The sequence below is a fragment of the Oreochromis niloticus genome, linkage group LG11 (assembly GCF_001858045.2).
Source record: "Oreochromis niloticus isolate F11D_XX linkage group LG11, O_niloticus_UMD_NMBU, whole genome shotgun sequence".
In the NCBI taxonomy this organism is placed as follows: domain Eukaryota; kingdom Metazoa; phylum Chordata; class Actinopteri; order Cichliformes; family Cichlidae; genus Oreochromis; species Oreochromis niloticus.
Window position 1 is genome coordinate 38,709,050 of NC_031976.2, and position 17,634 is coordinate 38,726,683.

General features: G+C 44.5%; 1 protein-coding gene across 1 annotated transcript in view; it reads right to left on the reverse strand.

Moving 5' to 3' along the window:
• Positions 1-3,910: 3,910 nt before the first annotated feature.
• Positions 3,911-17,634, reverse strand: part of arhgef2b (rho/rac guanine nucleotide exchange factor (GEF) 2b) — a 29,599-nt gene continuing 15,875 nt past the window's right edge. Inside the window, exons 4-21 of the mRNA XM_005462356.4 lie at positions 17,352-17,415; positions 17,133-17,265; positions 15,649-15,752; positions 15,418-15,555; positions 14,635-14,885; positions 12,526-12,651; positions 12,253-12,370; positions 11,925-12,173; positions 11,767-11,846; positions 11,497-11,669; positions 8,133-8,413; positions 7,763-7,840; positions 7,598-7,653; positions 7,007-7,048; positions 6,316-6,366; positions 5,914-6,207; positions 5,680-5,836; positions 3,911-5,593 (exon numbers count right to left, since the gene is read on the reverse strand). Coding sequence (XP_005462413.1) covers positions 5,559-5,593; positions 5,680-5,836; positions 5,914-6,207; positions 6,316-6,366; positions 7,007-7,048; positions 7,598-7,653; positions 7,763-7,840; positions 8,133-8,413; positions 11,497-11,669; positions 11,767-11,846; positions 11,925-12,173; positions 12,253-12,370; positions 12,526-12,651; positions 14,635-14,885; positions 15,418-15,555; positions 15,649-15,752; positions 17,133-17,265; positions 17,352-17,415 — 2,430 coding nt within the window. The 3' untranslated portion in view covers positions 3,911-5,558. The remainder of the gene's footprint in view (positions 5,594-5,679; positions 5,837-5,913; positions 6,208-6,315; positions 6,367-7,006; positions 7,049-7,597; positions 7,654-7,762; positions 7,841-8,132; positions 8,414-11,496; positions 11,670-11,766; positions 11,847-11,924; positions 12,174-12,252; positions 12,371-12,525; positions 12,652-14,634; positions 14,886-15,417; positions 15,556-15,648; positions 15,753-17,132; positions 17,266-17,351; positions 17,416-17,634) is intronic.

Genomic DNA, 17,634 nt, shown 5'->3' on the forward strand with positions numbered 1-17,634 from the left:
GAAAACTAAAGAAAGTGTATTAATTATCTGTCCAAACATGACTGTTTTAAATGAATTAAAACTTACTTTTGCAGAAAAATCCAACGTAAACAATCAGACTTTAAAAAGTGTCCGTGAGGATTTTGATTCCTCTCACACAAACTGCAGATTTGCTTCAGTTTTACCGGTCTTAGTGACTTTACTGAATGGACTCTTTGATGTCTGGCTCTGTTCTGTTTATTTTTTTTTCCTGAATAAGTTGTTTTTGAAACTGTTTAGCTGTTAATCCTGTCTCATTGTGACTGAATATTAAATCTTAAAATGCATAATGACAGATTTATTTTTTTTAACAAACCAAACCAGAAATCTTCTCCAGCTTGTTCTTCTGATGTGTTATTGCAATTCGGCTCTAATTAAATCAATTAAATTAACAGCAGCAGCCACCTCGAGGTGGGAAAAAAGTGTAGAAGACCAGAGAGGAGCGACTCTAACAGGTATGCACAGGTAGGTCAGGAACCCAGCGTGATGTTAAAGCAGACTGTGTGCTGGCCTGCAGGAAGACCCCCACCTTCCTCCTGCAACAGCAGCAGTAATCTCTGATCCTGGGACATCGATCAAGCCGCTCTTCTATGGAACCAGCTCCCTGTTTGGATTGAATCAATTTTTTCCTGTTAAAAGGGAGTTTTTCCTTCCCACTGTTGCCAAGTGCTCAATCAAAGGTTGTCATTTGATTATTGGGTTTTCTCTGTATTATCATAGGGCAGCGTGTCAAACATACACTGCTGGGGGCCAGAATTGGTCCGCAAAGGATTCGATTTGACCCACTGGACCTCTTTGGAAAAGAGGGCATACATTTAGGACTTTTAATTGTGTTTTCATAACTTTTACAGCTTGTACTACTGATAAAGACCCTCCTCACAGTCACTCATACTACACTAAAGCAACAAACAAATAATTATATGACAGAAAACTTCCTATTTTTTCACTGTGTATTCTATAAATTTCTGTTTTTTACAAAGATTCCACGGTAAAACAAATGCAGTAAAATGAGGGGTGCAGTTGAAACTATTCTTGTTTTTCTTACGTTGAGATATCGGAGGGATTACATGTGTAGTTACAGTTCAACGGTTCCACTAAAGATCAAAGTGAGCTGCATCTAGCCCTGATGTAAGATGAGTTTAAGACTATGTTAGACAGTTAGACAGTAACAGTTTCACAGTAAGGACCTCCTCCTCTGAGTGTGTTTAACACGATTTAACTGCTGCTGCAGGATGTGTCAGTGAACACCTCCACCACCTCCTGCATCACTGACTACCTGACAGACAGATGCAGGATGTGAGACTGGGCAGAGCACTGTCTCATCAGATGATGTGAAGGAGCTCCACCTACACTGTGATGGAGCAGCAGTGGGTGGCTGCATCAGCAGGACGAAGCACCAGTGGATGATTTTATGTAGTATCTGCTTCTGAATGTGAGTAAGATCAGAGAGATCTGCTTCAGATGGAGGAGGATGGCTACATGATCCACGTGTTTGTTCCAACCTCTGCAAGAAAGTACAAATACTTCATTACTGTAGCTGTACATTGCTTTAATTGTTGTTTTTGTTTTTTTAATTATTGCTTCACCCATTTTGATAGTTACAGTGAAGATTGACAGGAACGCAGAGGTAGGAGAAGACGTGTCAAAGGGCCATGGGTCGGACTCTGGAGAGTGGCCGGGGCTCTGAAAGAGCCGAACAGAAGCGGGACAAACTGATACAAACCATACAGAGTGGAGAAGGCCGTTTTTTCTTGGACTCTTCAGACATGTGAATCTGCCAGTATCCCCTGGTTAAATCCAGTGTCTTGGAAAGCTAAGCAGTGCCTAACTGGTTCAGGAGGTCGTCGACCTGGGAAATGGGATAAGCATCAAACTCTGACGCTTCATTCACGGAACCACTACGCACACTACGTGTTCAGGTAACCTGCAAAGCCATGAATGCATCGGCCCACCAAGTCGCATTTCAAAATGGTATGACCACGCAGGGGGGGAGAACAGATGCACCAATATCCGCTCTCTGGACCTGTGTGAGATGCTCGTCACAATGGAGGGAGGTGGGAAAGGTGGAATTTGGCACCTTGGGCTCCAACTCATCTCTTTCCTTCACCAGGCTCACCAGAGAAGTGGTTTGAGCCTCTTTCCATGCTTTGAAGAGGTTGAGGTGAAAAATCTGTGTGGCCCCTCCCCTGTCTGACCGTGATACTTCAAAGTCAACGTCACCCACTTGCTGTGTGACCAAGAAGGGTACTTACCACTTGGCGAGTGATTTTGACCGGGAAGAAGGGAGTAATACTGATGTGTTGGTCAGCCTTATGTTACAAGTACTTTGTATCCCAGTGAAAGTTTCCTGTCTAGCCCCTCTGTTGCAGATTCCTGGACCCGTGTACAGCTTTGGTCTCAGGTCCAGGACTTACTGAATCTTATTTTTAGCTGGGCTTGGATCTTCCTCCCAGTTTTCTTTAATCAGGTCCAACACCTCTGCAGCTTCCTGCCAAACAGTAGTTTAAAAGGAGAACATCCTGTGGAGACCTGGGGCACCTCCCACTGCGACCCCAACTGCGTTCATTGTTGTGAATGAATTTACAAATCATTATTCAGCCACTCCACCAGCCTGTGAGTCTGAGGCTGGTCACTATGGTGAAAAGGTCAGATGAGGTCCATCCATTAAAAGTAGGGACACAAGTACACTTTCAGAGTGGCCGGGGTTTTTCCCTCCTCCATCCGGTGCAGCCTCACCCCCAGGGCCGGGAGGAGCTGTTGCATCATCCCACAACTGGGTTTGGGCACCTCTTGTAACAAAGGGCAGCACAGCTTTGATCTGTGGGCTGAAATGCCATCCCTGGAGACTGAACCCTTCTCTTTACCTGCACTTCCAGGGTGAACAAATTGTTCTGCACGCTTCCACCTGTCCTAACGAGCATGAGAGAGAGCAGATTTCTCCTGTATTGGCTTCCCTTCATTGGTTCCCTGTTAAATCCAGAATTGAATTCAAAATCCTGCTCCTCACATACAAGGTCTTAAATAATCAGGCTCCATCTTATCTTAATGACCTTGTAGTACCATATCACCCTATTAGAGCACTTCGCTCTCACACTGCAGGCTTACTTGTTGTTCCTAGAGTATTTAAAAGTAGAATGGGAGGCAGAGCCTTCAGTTTTCAGGCCCCTCTTCTGTGGAACCAGCTTCCAGTTTGGATTCGGGAGACAGACACTATCTCTACTTTTAAGATTAGGCTTCAAACTTTCCTTTTTGCTAAAGCATATAGTTAGGGCTGGACCAGGTGACCCTGAATCCTCCCTTAGTTATGCTGCAATAGGTGTAGGCTGCTGGGGATTCCCATGATGCACTGGGTATTTCTTCTACACTCACTATGTGTTAATAGACCTCTTTGCACTGAATCATATCTGTTATTAATCTCTGTCTCTCTTCCACAGCATGTCTTTATCCTGTTTTCCTTCTCTCACCCCAACTGGTCGCAGCAGATGGCCCCGCCCCTCCCTGAGCCTGGTTCTGCCGGAGGTTTCTTCCTGTTAAAAGGGAGTTTTTCCTTCCCACTGTCACTAAAGTGCTTGCTCACAGGGGGTCATATGTTGTTGGGCTTTTCTCTGTATCTATTATTGTAGGGTCTACCTCACAATCTAAAGCGCCTTGAGGCAACTGTTGTTGTGATTTGGCGCTATATAAATAAAACTGAATTGAACTGAACGTCAGCTCACAAATTCTTCAGGAGCCATCTTTGTTTATTTTTAGTTTCAGGAAATAACTTTGCCGAATGAAGTTTGTGTCACTGTGTGTTTAGTTTAAAACTCCACTTTCATCAATTTCTGCATCAGTAATCAAAATCTAAAAGTCACGTTTCATCTGAAGCTAAAAATAAAGACAAATACTCGAAGAGCAGCTGATTAGATTTATAAAGAGTACAGCAGGAATCAATTACACTGATCAGAGATCAATACAATTACTTCAGTCCATTGTTACTACAGTTAAAATACACTCAAAAGAAATGTTACAGCGGCACATCTGGATGTGAGCTGTGCATCTTGGCGAGCTTTTTTGCGTAAACAGTCAGAAATGTTTTGGATCCCAAAGCTTCAGATAAAAAACAAAACAAAACAAAACAGTGGCGGTTCACACTGTAGAAACTTCTCAGCGTTAAACCTGAACACGCTCAGTTATTCAACAACTTCATTCAGGTCCTGATGTTACATATTTATTTTTTTGTGTTTCCAAACTCTACAGAACATCATGTGACCTCACAGGAGGTGGGACTACTGTCCATAAAACACCTGATCAGACATGATCAATCACACATGATCAGGACAGAGGATACCAGCATTCTTCGTTAACACTTTCTGCTTAATCAGCGCCAAACTGCAGTTCCTCTACTGTCCAGCAGAGGCAGCAGCGAGTCAGTCCCAAAACCCTTACACGTTAAAATAAACATGCTTACAGCCTGATTCACAAACTGGAATCTATAGCTAACACTCTCCTGTCTGAACTGGATTAGAGTTTGCATTATTAGGGGCGTGGCCTCTTTGACTGATCGCAGACTTGTTAAACTTGCTGTAGTCCACCCCGATATGATCGCATGATTACATCATCACCGTACACAGCGGCGTCTGTTGTTCTTTTTCGTAAATTAACAATTTTCTACATGAAACACTGTTCCATCATCATCATCAACATCATCATCATCATCACCGGACGACATGAGGAGCTGACATCATCACCTCCATGCATCAAAAGAAACAAGCTGATTGGTCAATTCAACCAATGTCCTACACAAGTATAAGAGACACAGCCATGCTAACATGCTAATAGAAGGAGCTTTGTTCTCCTTAAAAACACACCTGACCTACAATCCAGCACTACGTGAGTCCCGACCCCCAAAACCCACATCTGACCACACCTCCTCCAATCCCTCCCCATAATCCCAGTCCTTTCAATGCTTACATACTGGTAATGATTTCTGTAAATCAGACACCTCTAAAACCAAAACTTTAAATATGAGATGGCTGCTGGTCCAAAGGCATTCTGGGTAATGTAGTGTGGTGTGTCTCAGATTCAAAGAATAAATAAAAATCTGTCTGCTTAAAACAAACTGTGAAAAATATCCGGATCAGACCAGATCCAGATCCAGGTCCAGCTCCAGATACGCATGCTCTGGTCCCATTTACAAACAACAAAGAAACAAATAAACAAAAAAACATCAAGGGCGCAGATCAAACCAGTGATCTAATCACATGACCCAGTTTGTTTGAAGCAGAAAATAAGTTGCCAATTTAACCCCACCCTTCCCCTTTTGGCTCCTCCCATTCCAACAGACATGATAACACAAACAGGCCACATGGTTCCTGTTTTAAGCATAATAGCAAGTTTTAGAAAATGTTCCAAGAACAAAAGTCTAATTTGGTCTAAAAACTGTAAAACAGGAAATGGCATTATATCCAGCGCCGTTAACAATAAGAGTCCGATGTGTGTCTGTGACATCACAGTGACAACAGCAGAGGTCCCTGAGGTCATCGGCTGTAGGTGGGGTGTTAACTCTCGCTCTCCTCTGGGATGTCCTGCAGGTCTGAGGGGTCAGAGGTAACAGGTTACCATGGAGACCATCATAATGCCATGGGTTTTCCATAACAATCGTTGATCAGTGGTACCAACCTCTGGGGCTGTCAGAGCGAGGAGAGATCTTCATCACTTCCTCATCTTCCTCTTCATTTCCTTCTTGGACGCCATCTAACTGGTCGACTGGATCCTCGGTGGCTAGTGGGGCGAGGGGGCGGAGCTCCAGTTCCCGACTGCCACGCCTCTTGTTAACCTGCCAACAGACAACTCAGGTTTATTTCAGTTTTGTCGACTCATTGCGCTTTAGGTGAACAGGTGAATGCAACTCACCTGTTCTCCTTTCATAACATCACTCTTCTCTCCATTTTTGCTCCTCCTCCTGGTGCCTTGCTCCACTCCCTCCCAGTTTTGGTCCTCCCCTCTCAGACGGAGGCGTGTCACTTCCTCCTGTAGCAGCTCCACCTGCCGCCGTAGCAGAACCGCCTCCCCGCTGGCTTCCAACCCTGTGTCACGTGACAGTGACCGGCTGAGGTGGGGGCCAGGGGCAGAGCCAGGGGTGGTGGAGGGGGTGGAGCCTGCACTGACCAACAGCGCTAGCATTGAGTCCTGACGAATCACAGCAGCCTGCAACATTGATAACATAAATACTGAATAAATGAATCACTATTTATACATTTATTTGGGTCAATTGCAGGAAGTATAAACAATCAATACTGGAAAAAAGTTTCAGACCTGCAGGGCGTGAAGCTGCGTGCTCAGACTGATCAACCGCTGATGGACGTCCTGCAGAGAGTACAGCTGAAGATGTTAGAACTGTACAGGCAGAAACTTTGTACATCAAAATGTATCAAACAGTGCATGAGCTGCATCCCAACACAGACAGAAACATGTCGATCTTCAAAGCGAATCTAAGCCCCTTTTCCATTGGCACCTACTCAGATCGACTGGCTTTCCATTACAGTCCAGTTAAACCTAATGCGTGTTCGTCATCATAACAACATGTCCGAGTGTCCCGTGATGTAATTAGTATGCGACGGCTACAACAAAGGTGGACGTGAACCCAGCAGTATAGCTGCTACTGGGTCTTTGGCTTTTCGTCAGACTCGTGCACCTCGTGTTGGGTTTTGTAGCCTTTTTCCTCGTTGCCGGGTTTCAAAAATGTCTGTTTTGATTTTTGTGAAAGAGATGCTTTCATGAGTCTTTGAATGACGCCACTGACCAGCCAATCGGTGTCACGCAATCTGACATCACATTTTAGTACCTGCTCGGGTCCCTTGGAACCCCGGCCGACCAAGTACTATTGCAGTACATGGTGCCAACCCCTGTGGCGAGTCGATCCAAGTAGGTACTGATGGAGAAGGGGCTTAGGTCTTTGACTTCTTGGTAACAAGAGGTTACTCAGAAAAGAGGAAGTAGGCGTTACCTCGTTCAGGGTTCGCTCCTGCAGCTGGTTACCATTTCTGTCCTGAAAGAGAAAAGAGTTGAAACTGAGAGACGTGGAGACAAGCTGCCACAGACCTTCTCTTATTTTGAAGGTTCACTCAGACATATAAAAACATACAGTTCATATAAAGAGGATTTCTTTGAAGAACTGAGGTTCACCCTCACAAACCACCTGAAACATGTGGACCAATCAGGTGGAGCCTCTGTTGTACCAGCTGCATACGATGATGTTATAAATAAGGGAAATGTTGCGGACCGTCGACCATGTGAGCGAAAAAGCAGCTCCACCCGCTCGTCTGTGCAGTGAGACGTAAACGAGCCCCTCACTCAGAAAAACATTCTTCCACATTTACTTGTTTTTTACTGTCACCTGTATCTTCATTTCTGCACCAGTTTCCATGGAAACAAAATCCACCAAAACCCCGCCGTGACATCGGGATCATATGACCAACTGCTCACTGATTGGTTAAAGACTGTAAATAACTTCCATGGAACCTCTGAGCATTCAAATATTTTAGCTGTCAGAAGAAATAGGAAGGGTTGAAAGCAGAAGGTGAAAGGTGAGCTTTACCTTTGAGGATTTGTCGTTCAAGTCAAAGGAGCCGTTCAGAGAACCAGAGTCACCATCTGAGAGAAAGAGACAGGTTATCAAACAGCAACAGCAAGATGATTTCTGCACTTCTAACAGGAAGGGGCAGAGAGTGGGCAGAGCACAAACAGGTGACAGGTGACTCACCGCTGATCTCCTGGTTGCCGTTGGTTATGGAAGATTTCTGGATGCTGGCGTCTGACAGCAGCTCCGTCAGTCTGTCGACTGAAACAGAAAACATGGTGAGCTTAATGGTGAGCAACCGATGGCCTGGACTGAGTCTCTATGAGCGTTGGAAGCTGCTCAAGGTGGAGAAGTTAATGCTCAGTTCTTCTTTGTTCCCACTTACAGATGTTTATGTGTGGCACAAGCACCTGAGGTGTGACGGCTTCACCCCATAAATATCAGTTTAAAACATCAAACCAGGTCAACTACACTCACCTCCACAAAAGGTCACATGATCTGTTAAGGCTTTAGTCCATCGTTCTGGACCTAAGTAGCATTAGCACCGCCTCACCTTCACCGATGGCAGAGAGGAGGAGCGGTTCGGCCTGAGGAGCCTGAGGAGTGTCAGCTCTAAAAAGGTTCCTGCAGGAGGAGGAGATCCTGACCTCCATGTCTCCTTCTTCTTCTGCCGTTCCTCTTCCAGAGGCCTCCACCAGGTCAGAAAACAGAGTGACGCGCTCCTGTAAGAGCTCCAGCACCTCCCTGTCCTTCTGCTGGATGTCAGCTCTGAGTCTGCGCAGCAACGCTTTGTCTTCTGTCTCAATGAGAGGAAACTCGTCTCTGCACGGACAGCTGCAGAAAAAAATACATCAGTAACTAAAGTACACAGTAACTACAGTAACTACAGTAACTACAGTTTGCAGCAGTTACCACGGTAACCAAGGTCACCAAAACTAAAAACAAGTAGAGGTGCTACAGGTAACAAATACCAAAGTTTCACAGGTTAAATGTCAATCATATATATTTCACCTTTGTAATATTCTGGATATTTATAATTGATCCGTTTGTGAATATTAGAGCAATTTCTTATGTTTGTAACTTTATAATATATTTAGTGCTGTCAAAATTAACGTGTTAACGCAGATTAAGCTGTCATCATGATTAACGTGATACAAAAAAATTAACACTATTAACACATCTGGAGTGCAGAATGACTAGAAATCCCTGAATTGTTTCTGTCAATGCATTTCAGGCAGTTTGTCCAAGTAGAGTCACCTTCGCACATGCGCAAATGGGCAGTAGATCTGGTAGTGACGGGCAGCTGAACCAATCAACTCAATATGGAAGATGATAAACGCACATGCTCGACGCTCGATGGGAAATTTGAGTATTAAAAAAATAACAAGTCGGAACAGTCAAGCGACATAAAGTATTACGCACAATGTGCAAGAAGGAATATCCTTTTCACTGAAGCACTTCCAGCTTAAAATATCACATTGATGCGAAGCATACGTTAGTCGGGCATGCTGCTAGCACTTTGGCTAACGAGTCACCCAGTTTGCGACAAACCACTGACAGAGCATTCAAAACGTCAGTTACAAGCTTAAATATAAAACTAGAAAGTGCATTTTCTGAAGAAACTGCAGTGTGAATGCTTGAATCTGAATGTATGCACTGAAATTAATTAATTGCTGAATTTAAGTCAGAAATTTTGAATAAGATAAAAAAACAGAATTTAACCTGAAAACAAAAGTGCTGAACTGCTAAAAGCTGATGGTTACACAGAAGAAGTTGGAAAAAAAGCTGAAAATGTTTTAATTGTAAATTAGAAAAACCTAAAAAATGAGAAAAGAAAATTTAGAGTCAGAAAACATCTGAATGAATATTAAAAGTTCATATTCTTTGAATCACTGAATGACTAAAATGTGATCCCTCCACTTGGATCCACACAGTTTAAAAAAACTTTAAATCTCTGAGCTTTGAAAGACACGTTGTTGGAAAGAGAACAACGATGGCCACGTTTTGAGGGTAAAATGATGGCTGTAGAGCAAACACTGTGGACACAGCAGCAGTTGAAAGAGAAGTGTTTAAGATGAATCTTGGCACAGTGAGAGACAGAGCTCGTTAGGCAGGCAGGTGTGAGCCTGGTTGCTATAGTGACTGCACCCAATGGCTCCATACACACGCACACAGACATGCACCTCACTTTTGCTGCTTAAAATGAACTGAAAAGTCAGCCCCAAACAAATCCTTCCCAAATGAAAAGTACACATCGTATTGACAAAATTCTTTCACCGTGAGCGACAGCAATGTCTAGTCTACTGAATTCTCAGTTTTCATGCCTGTGGAGTTTATTATATGGATGTGGTGACAGTGGAAAGACAGCCTGTACTTCAGATTTTTAGACAAGCTTTCTGAGCAATTTTAACATTGGATTCTATGGAAGAGTTGGAGGGAGGAGGCTGTGCATTGGTGACATTTATGAAAGAACCATAACACCTAGTACAATAATAAACACATTGGTTGAAAGACGACAGCGATGGCTACGTTTTGAGGGTAAAATCATACCTGTAGAGCAAACGCTGCGGACACAGCAGCAGTTTTAAAAAAAGATTTTAAGATTAATTTTTTTGCTCCTCTCACTCTAGCAGTTGAGCTGTGTCACTCTAGCCCCAACATTCCGTCCCATACACACCCATTATAAACTCTGAAACAGGTGAAAAAATATCATGAAACTTAAACTGGAACTGAAGAAAAAGTATAATAGATATTGAAAAGATAAATACAAGTTGAATAGTTGAATGTCTTGTCTTCGTTTTAAAGTTTGAATGGTGGCTCTATGTCAATGTATGTGGAAGTAGATACAGTTTGAAGAGGAGTAAGTTGAAGGAGAATTTGAAGAATTTGAAATACATGGGAAATTTTTGTTGGAAAAAGTTGAATAATTTAAAAAATATAAATGTTATAAATGAGAAAAATACAAGCAGTCATGTCCAAAAGAAGAGGAATCTAACGGTGTTTGAATGGTTTTTCTAAGTTGAACGGTTTTGAAGGAGATAGAGTACAAAAAACGTACGGAACATATAAAATAGAATAAAGATTACAACAACAATACTGTGAATGCTTTTACAAGCATTCACACTAATAATAAAGATTACAACAACAATACTGTGAATGCTTGAAAAGCATTCACACTAATTAAAAAAGTGTAATTGCAGCCAGGCTATTGATCAAGTAATTGGGATTAATCGCGATTAATTACAGAAAATTGTGAGATTAATTAGTTAATTTTTTTGTAATCTATTGACAGCACTAAACATATTATTTAACTGGTTCAGCCTGTTGCTCTTATTGTCTTGGAGCGACTGTAAACACATCATTTCATTAATAGTTGTGATTCTGATTCCTGCAGCACATCATATACTAAAGAGAAAATCGGACATCAAAACTCCTACAAATACATGATATTGTGCACTGGTCAAAACACTCGACTGCAGGTATATGACACACAGCTGGAGTTTCCTTGTTTACATTATGAGTATTGATCGAAACAATTGGAGGAAACCGTAGCACACTGCGCCGCAGCAGCAGGTATGTGGACAAGCCAAAAAACGCATCCCCGAATGAGTCTAATGGCTGCACACTCTGCAACTGATGTTTTCAGGCAGGTTCGATTCCTGATGACCAAACAGGAGCCCGAGGCTTAGCAGAGCATGTGTCATTACAGGATAAGGGAAGGTCCATACTTGTTTCACTTTTGATGACTTAATTTAAATGTAAAAAAAAGAAATGGGTCTTTTGATGTGGTGATTATATAAACTATTCACTGAATTTACAGGCGCTCTGTATTGTGATAAATGTTGTCATCGGGGTAGGACATGACGCACAGCCCGAGCACTTCGTATCCTCAGGACACACAGCTGTGTCTTGCTCACCTGGTGGCGGCCTGCTGGATGCGGCTCATCCAGGTCTTCCTGTCTTCTTTCGATGAGGCGTGCAGCTCATACATCTCCGGGGGGGTGGAGTCACTGATCAGGTACATCCCTCTCTCCTGATTGGCTATGTCTCTGACAATCAGGTTAGTCAATGAGACCACTGGAGACTTGTCCTGAAACACAGGTGAGCAGACAGGTGAGCAGACAGGAAAACATGAACAGAGCTGAAGAAGGTCAGGAGACTTTTGAGTGTTATCAGGCGTGACTCACCAGTGACGCAACAAAGGTGAACTTCTGGTCTTTCTCCTGGAGGAAAACCAAGATGTCTGACATCAGCAGCACCTGCACATCTGGAGACAAACACAGTCATGACTTGCAAGCTCCGCCCACATGCATGTTACACCACAGCAGGTGATAAAGCCCACTACCTTTCATCCTAGAGCCCTGGACCTTGCATAGGAGAGTCCCCTCGTGCAGGAGCCTCCTCCTCAGCAGCTCTCCACCTCTGAACACGCCTCCTCCCCGGACCTCTGCCTGGGCCCGTGGGTCCAGGCGGGCGTGGATCTCCTGCAGCCTCCTGCTCCGGTCCAGCTCCAGCACCTCTTTGTCCACAGAGCTGATCAGCTCCTTCAGGAGGCCCAGTGCGCGGCTCAGAGTCTGAGCCTCCTCCTCGCAGCCTGCAGGAGGTCATGGATTCATCACAGTCATAAGTCAAAGGTCATCAGAGAATGCTAAAGGTCAAAAGTCAAAGGTTACCTTTAGTGTTGTCCAGGATTCGCTGGATGAGGACGGGATACTTTGTGATCCGCTGCGTCACCAGCAGGATGCACTCCTGGACGCCGTGACGCCGCAGCAGAGGACCGCGAGTCACACGCTGAGCATTGTGGGAAAGGACGGAGACAGGAAGTCAGCATCAGAAACACCAGCCGGCCCCGGGCAGAACCAGCTTGCAGCAGCGTAAATCGAAACACATCTAAAGTGACCGTGACGGTTCCAGGACGGGCCTGAAGCCACAGGTGAGCGCCTCACCCTGATGAACTGCTGCAGTCTCCGGTCGCGAGCCAAAACTTCCTTGTAGAGTTTCACAGCTTTCGGATGTCGACTGCAGAACTCTGAATAAACTTTCTTCCAGTCATCAGCAGTCTGCCCTGAGAACTGCACACACACACACACACACACACACACACACACACACGTGTAGGTTCGGTGTATAAACTCAGGTCTGTGGCGTGTCTTTGTAGCGAACTTCTGGCGAATGCCATTTTAAAATCAGTGCCAAGCGGTCGGTTTATGCTGACAAACGTGACATTTCAGTTCTGGGCGAAGAAGTCTCGGGTTTTATTTGTTGGATGGATGCTGTTGCCCCGTCATTCTGTCTGTGGACACGACCTCTTATTTGACGTCTTCTTCAGGGTCAAGCGGTCATAAAACATCCTACCTTTGCTTAAAATGCGGCTGCCACTGTTTGTACTGACAACATTTAAGGAAAGATGCCGTGTCACATTTGACCTCTGACCTCAGCTCTTTCAAGTTGACCCCAAAATGTGTTCCATCTTTAAAGAAAGTATCAGTTAGAGCAGCGGTCCCCAACCTTCGCGCCGCGGACCGAGTCGTTTGGTACCAGGCCGCGAGAGTCGAGGCTCAGGTGTGACATTTATGGTTTTCAGGGTTTTTATCATTAACTTGGTTTCCCTGGGTCATTTTTCCGTGTTGTAGTTGTGTCTCTTATTTTGAAAGAAATGTTTACGTGTTACCATAGTGACCAGAGAGCATTAAGGGGCAGAGAGGAGGATGTTACTCTCAATCTTGTTGGCGCATTTCAGGAGGACGCTGCTAATAAAGTTACATAATTACACAGTGAATTCACATTTATTGTTATATTTACAAAATACCACAGTTTTTGTCTCGGTCATATCATTTTATTTTGTTGTATTTATCCGCCACACCTTAAAGGCCCGTCCATGAAAATATTGTCTGACATTAAACCGGTCTGTGGGTTGGGGACTGCTGGCTTAGAGTAATAAAGCAGCATGCAGTACAATATTACACAAGAAGCTCAAGTTATTCATGTCCACTTCAGTACCTGTGATCCATCATGCACTCCCGTCTAACGTCTGTGTCACGCTACCCTCACCTGATTATTACTGCACTGTTCCAGTAACAGGAAATACTCCCAGAAAGCGAGCTGAGGTTTGGTTTGTGCTTCTTGTTAATCTTTTGATTGTATGCTTGGCTTTCCTGTGTTACTGGATTATTACGCTGTCTTCTACTGTCAGTCATGTGGCATTTCTCTGTTTCAGAGCTCTTCTGTAGTTTGTATGACCCGCGCTGCACATACGAGGAAGCAGCAGGTATGTTAACACCTGTTTTGGGGTCTTAGTCCTCCTTCAGTGTCGTTATTAAAGCGAAACTGAAATGTTTACTCTTATCAGGCCTGCTAGGCTACATTTACACTGCAGGTCTTAATACTAGATTCTGATTTTTTGATCAAATCCGATTTTTTTTGTCTGGTTGTTCACACTACAAATAAAATGTGACAGCAAACGTGCTGTAGTGTGAACGATTCCCGGCCCTCAAAGCGGCCCACATGCGCAAAAGAAGACGTCACACACAATGTGCTCTGTTTACGGAAGTAAAAATGGCGGCTACAGAGCTAGTAGGTGTTGTTGCAGTAGTCTATCAATTTCTGCACAGTCGTAACTGACAGAATTTTGACAAATTAATTAGAGAAAGAAGGACACTGAGAAAACAGAGAGCCCGTGCTTTAACAATGTCGTTGTTTGGAGCAGTGGCTGCTACCTTCGTGCAGAGGTATATATGGACACAGAGTCGTTTGTCTTCTCCGGCGCTGATAATTCTGTCTTGTGTCAGTGACGTAAAAGAGGGATTTAATGCGACATGACCGTTCAAACAGCAGTTGCTTTCTAAAACATCAGATATGTATCGGATTCAGTACCACAAACGAAAGTGACCTAGGTCAGATTTGAAAATGTCGGATTTGTGCTGTTCACACTGTCATACCATGATCGGATATGGGTCACATAGGGTGAAGAAAGTCGGATTTGATGCGCTTTCGCCTGCAGTGTGAACGTAGCCTTAAAGGCCTTGTGGCGGGTGCAACAGGTGGAGCCGTCGTACCTGTTGGACCAGCAGGTCTCCCAGCTTGCGCACCGTGAAGTTGGTGGAGCTGCCCTCCACCAGACCCGCCTTCCTCCTGTTCAACAGCTCTGACAGGAAGTGGGAGTGAAGCTCCAGCAGTTGGTCCAGACACGGGAAGATGGTGTGGACCACCCCCGCCTCCAGCATCACCTCCTCCAGCATCCCCCGCCGGTACACGCCCTCCATGATCCTTAGCGTGCGGACGTGGTGAAATTCGGTCTGGATCAGCTCTGAGGCAGAGAGAGAGCTCGGTCACATTTCTTCTCCAGCTGTGGCGAGCACACACACAGCTGCAGACCACGCTTTAGTTACAGTTTTAGAATTGCTGTGAGTTCAAAGTTCAGATGCTGAGTTTAGTTTGAAACATTAAATGAATGCCAGCTGTCTGACCCTCTGTGACCCACAGGGTGTATCCTCCTTGTTAGTCGTGCTGCTCACAAAGACATTTTGGACAAATCTATGCTTCCAATGTTTTGGAAGAGTTTGGAGAAGGCCCATGTGTGTCCCAAACAACAGTCCCCGCTACTTCGTTGGAACTGTAGAAAAACTCGACCCCGCCCACACAGAGCACTGACACGTCAAACACCTTTGGGATGAACTAAAACGGAGACGGCATGTGCCAGACCTGGCAAAAGCTCTCCTGAACGAACAAACGGGCAAAAATTCCCACACGTCTGGAAGCTGTAAGAGCTCCAAGTTTAAATCTCCCACAGGTGTAGCGAGTCCACATTTTGTGTGTGTGTTTGGTGACTGTTGCTGTACCATAGATGACATCCTGCTGCTTGATCAGGTCTTTGTGAAGTGTTTGCAGGAAGTTGGGCTCCACGGCGAGGCTCCAGCTGTCGGCCTGCACGCAGCTGCCCTCCTTTTGCAGCTCGTCCAGCAGAGGGCTCCACTCAGCTGCATACAGAAAGAATGAATCCCATCAGGTTACAGCGCCACCTGCTCACATAATTAAGATCTGATAGGAATCAATAAAAGTGACTGACAGACCGTCATCAGTGAGAGACTCCATGGACAGAGTCCTGCTCCTGAAGTTCAGAGACTCTGTGGACTGAGACAGGATTCTCTTGAGACCTGCAGAGTCCTCAGTCACACTGAGGACAGACAGGTGAGACAGACAGAAAGGTGACTTATGATGCTCTGATGGTGTGAAGAGGAGGAGCAGCAGGTGAGCATGCCAGCTGTTGACTGCCATGGCAATGAATAAACGTCTGAATGTCTGACCGTGTCGAAGTTCGTCATATAGAAAACTTTTTCAAGTCACTGAAACTGCAATACTCGATTACAGTAATTGAGTACAGTACAAACAGAGGTGGCAATGAAAGAATAACTTAAAGTCCTGATTAGTTTAAAGACAGAGAGCTTCAGTGTTTTACTTTTGCCCCACAAAACACTGAACTAGTTTCACTGGATGTGATTTAAAAGCTTGCTTCACCCACAAATTGATTCTGTTCATCTGGATGTTTTCAGTGGGAGAAACGTTTCAGTGGGCTGGTTTCAATCATTGAGCAAATGTCCTGTTTATAATGTTGGAAACCTGCAGTCAGCTGAGATATAAGAAGTCACCTGGATGAGTGACGAACAGAGATGGGCAGTAACGCGTTACTGTGATCTGATTACTTTTTTCAAGTAACGAGTAATGTAAGGGATTACTGTTGCAAAAACAGTAATTAGATTACCGTTACTTTCACGTAGGAACGCTGCGTTACTGCGTTACTAAAACCGTGATTTTTTTGCGAGAATGTCTCATGACAGTGACGTAAGCGAGTGCGACGTTCGTGACAACAGCTGTCTGCAGATCAACAATGGATAATATATCGAGTGCGGGAGAGAGTATGAGCGTGCAGCGTTTAAAGCGTGGAAGTACTGACCTTACTTTGAGTTTGATTCCATAAAAAGAAGTAATCAGTAATTAGTTACTGATTACTTTTTTCAAGTAACTTGACCAACACTGGTGACGAAACGTTTCTCCCACTGAAAACATCCAGATGAACAGAATCCACTTTATGGGATTTACTTACCTGGATGATTGAGCATGCATCAAGACCTCACCTCACTTTGTGATGGGCAGCGGTTTGATGATGTCAGCATCTGGATTCCTTTTTTTATGTTTTATTCTTAATGAACTCTTCATGATTTTAATCTTGCATATAAAGAATTTTACTTCTTTCATTCTGCGGCCATATCTCTAACCCTCCCAGCAGCTGCTTCCTGCAACCACAAGAACCACAAGATGGCGCTGTCGGAGCCAAGCAAAGCGGATCCTCATCTGTTACCTGGAGGTTTATATTTCAGCTCAGCTGAATGTTTCTGATTTCCTGTCTTAGCTATTTATATTCTTACAAACACACAATGTGGTCAGTTTATTAGGAACACCCATAATCACTTTAGTCTGTACATTTGCTGTTCCTGTTTCTGATGTTCCTGCTCAACCACAACAGCCAGCAGCCAATTAGCTCCATGCTCAGCCTCACCCTGCGATGTTATTGGTGGAGACACTCTTGGCGAGTGAGAGGCCAGATCGAACGCGTCTGGAGCCGAGCAGCGACTGACGAAGGCTGTCAGAAGGATAGATGGCTGAGCTCGGACGCTCCTTCATCATTGGCGCTGAAGTAGAGAAGAAGAAAAAGTCATTGTGACAAACAACAGCAGAAGAAGAGGAAAAGGAGATGTTTTTAGGTGACAGGACTCACTTTTGCTTCTCATGGCGACGTTCTGCAGAGCTGAACTATTTCTCGCCAACGCCAGCTTCTGTTGCTGTCAGAGAGACACACAGGTCAACCTTGGAGCGACCAAAGAGAGAGAGACAGCCTGTGTTCATGAGCAACACAGCTGCTCCAAAAACCCGAGTCACCAACGTTTGTGGCACTTCTTTTTATAACTTCGCTCTGTGTTTCACTATGGGAATCGCCTTGGCGTGACCAACTACGGAAGCTCCAATGACACCACGTCTGTCCACGACGGACCTGTCGAGCC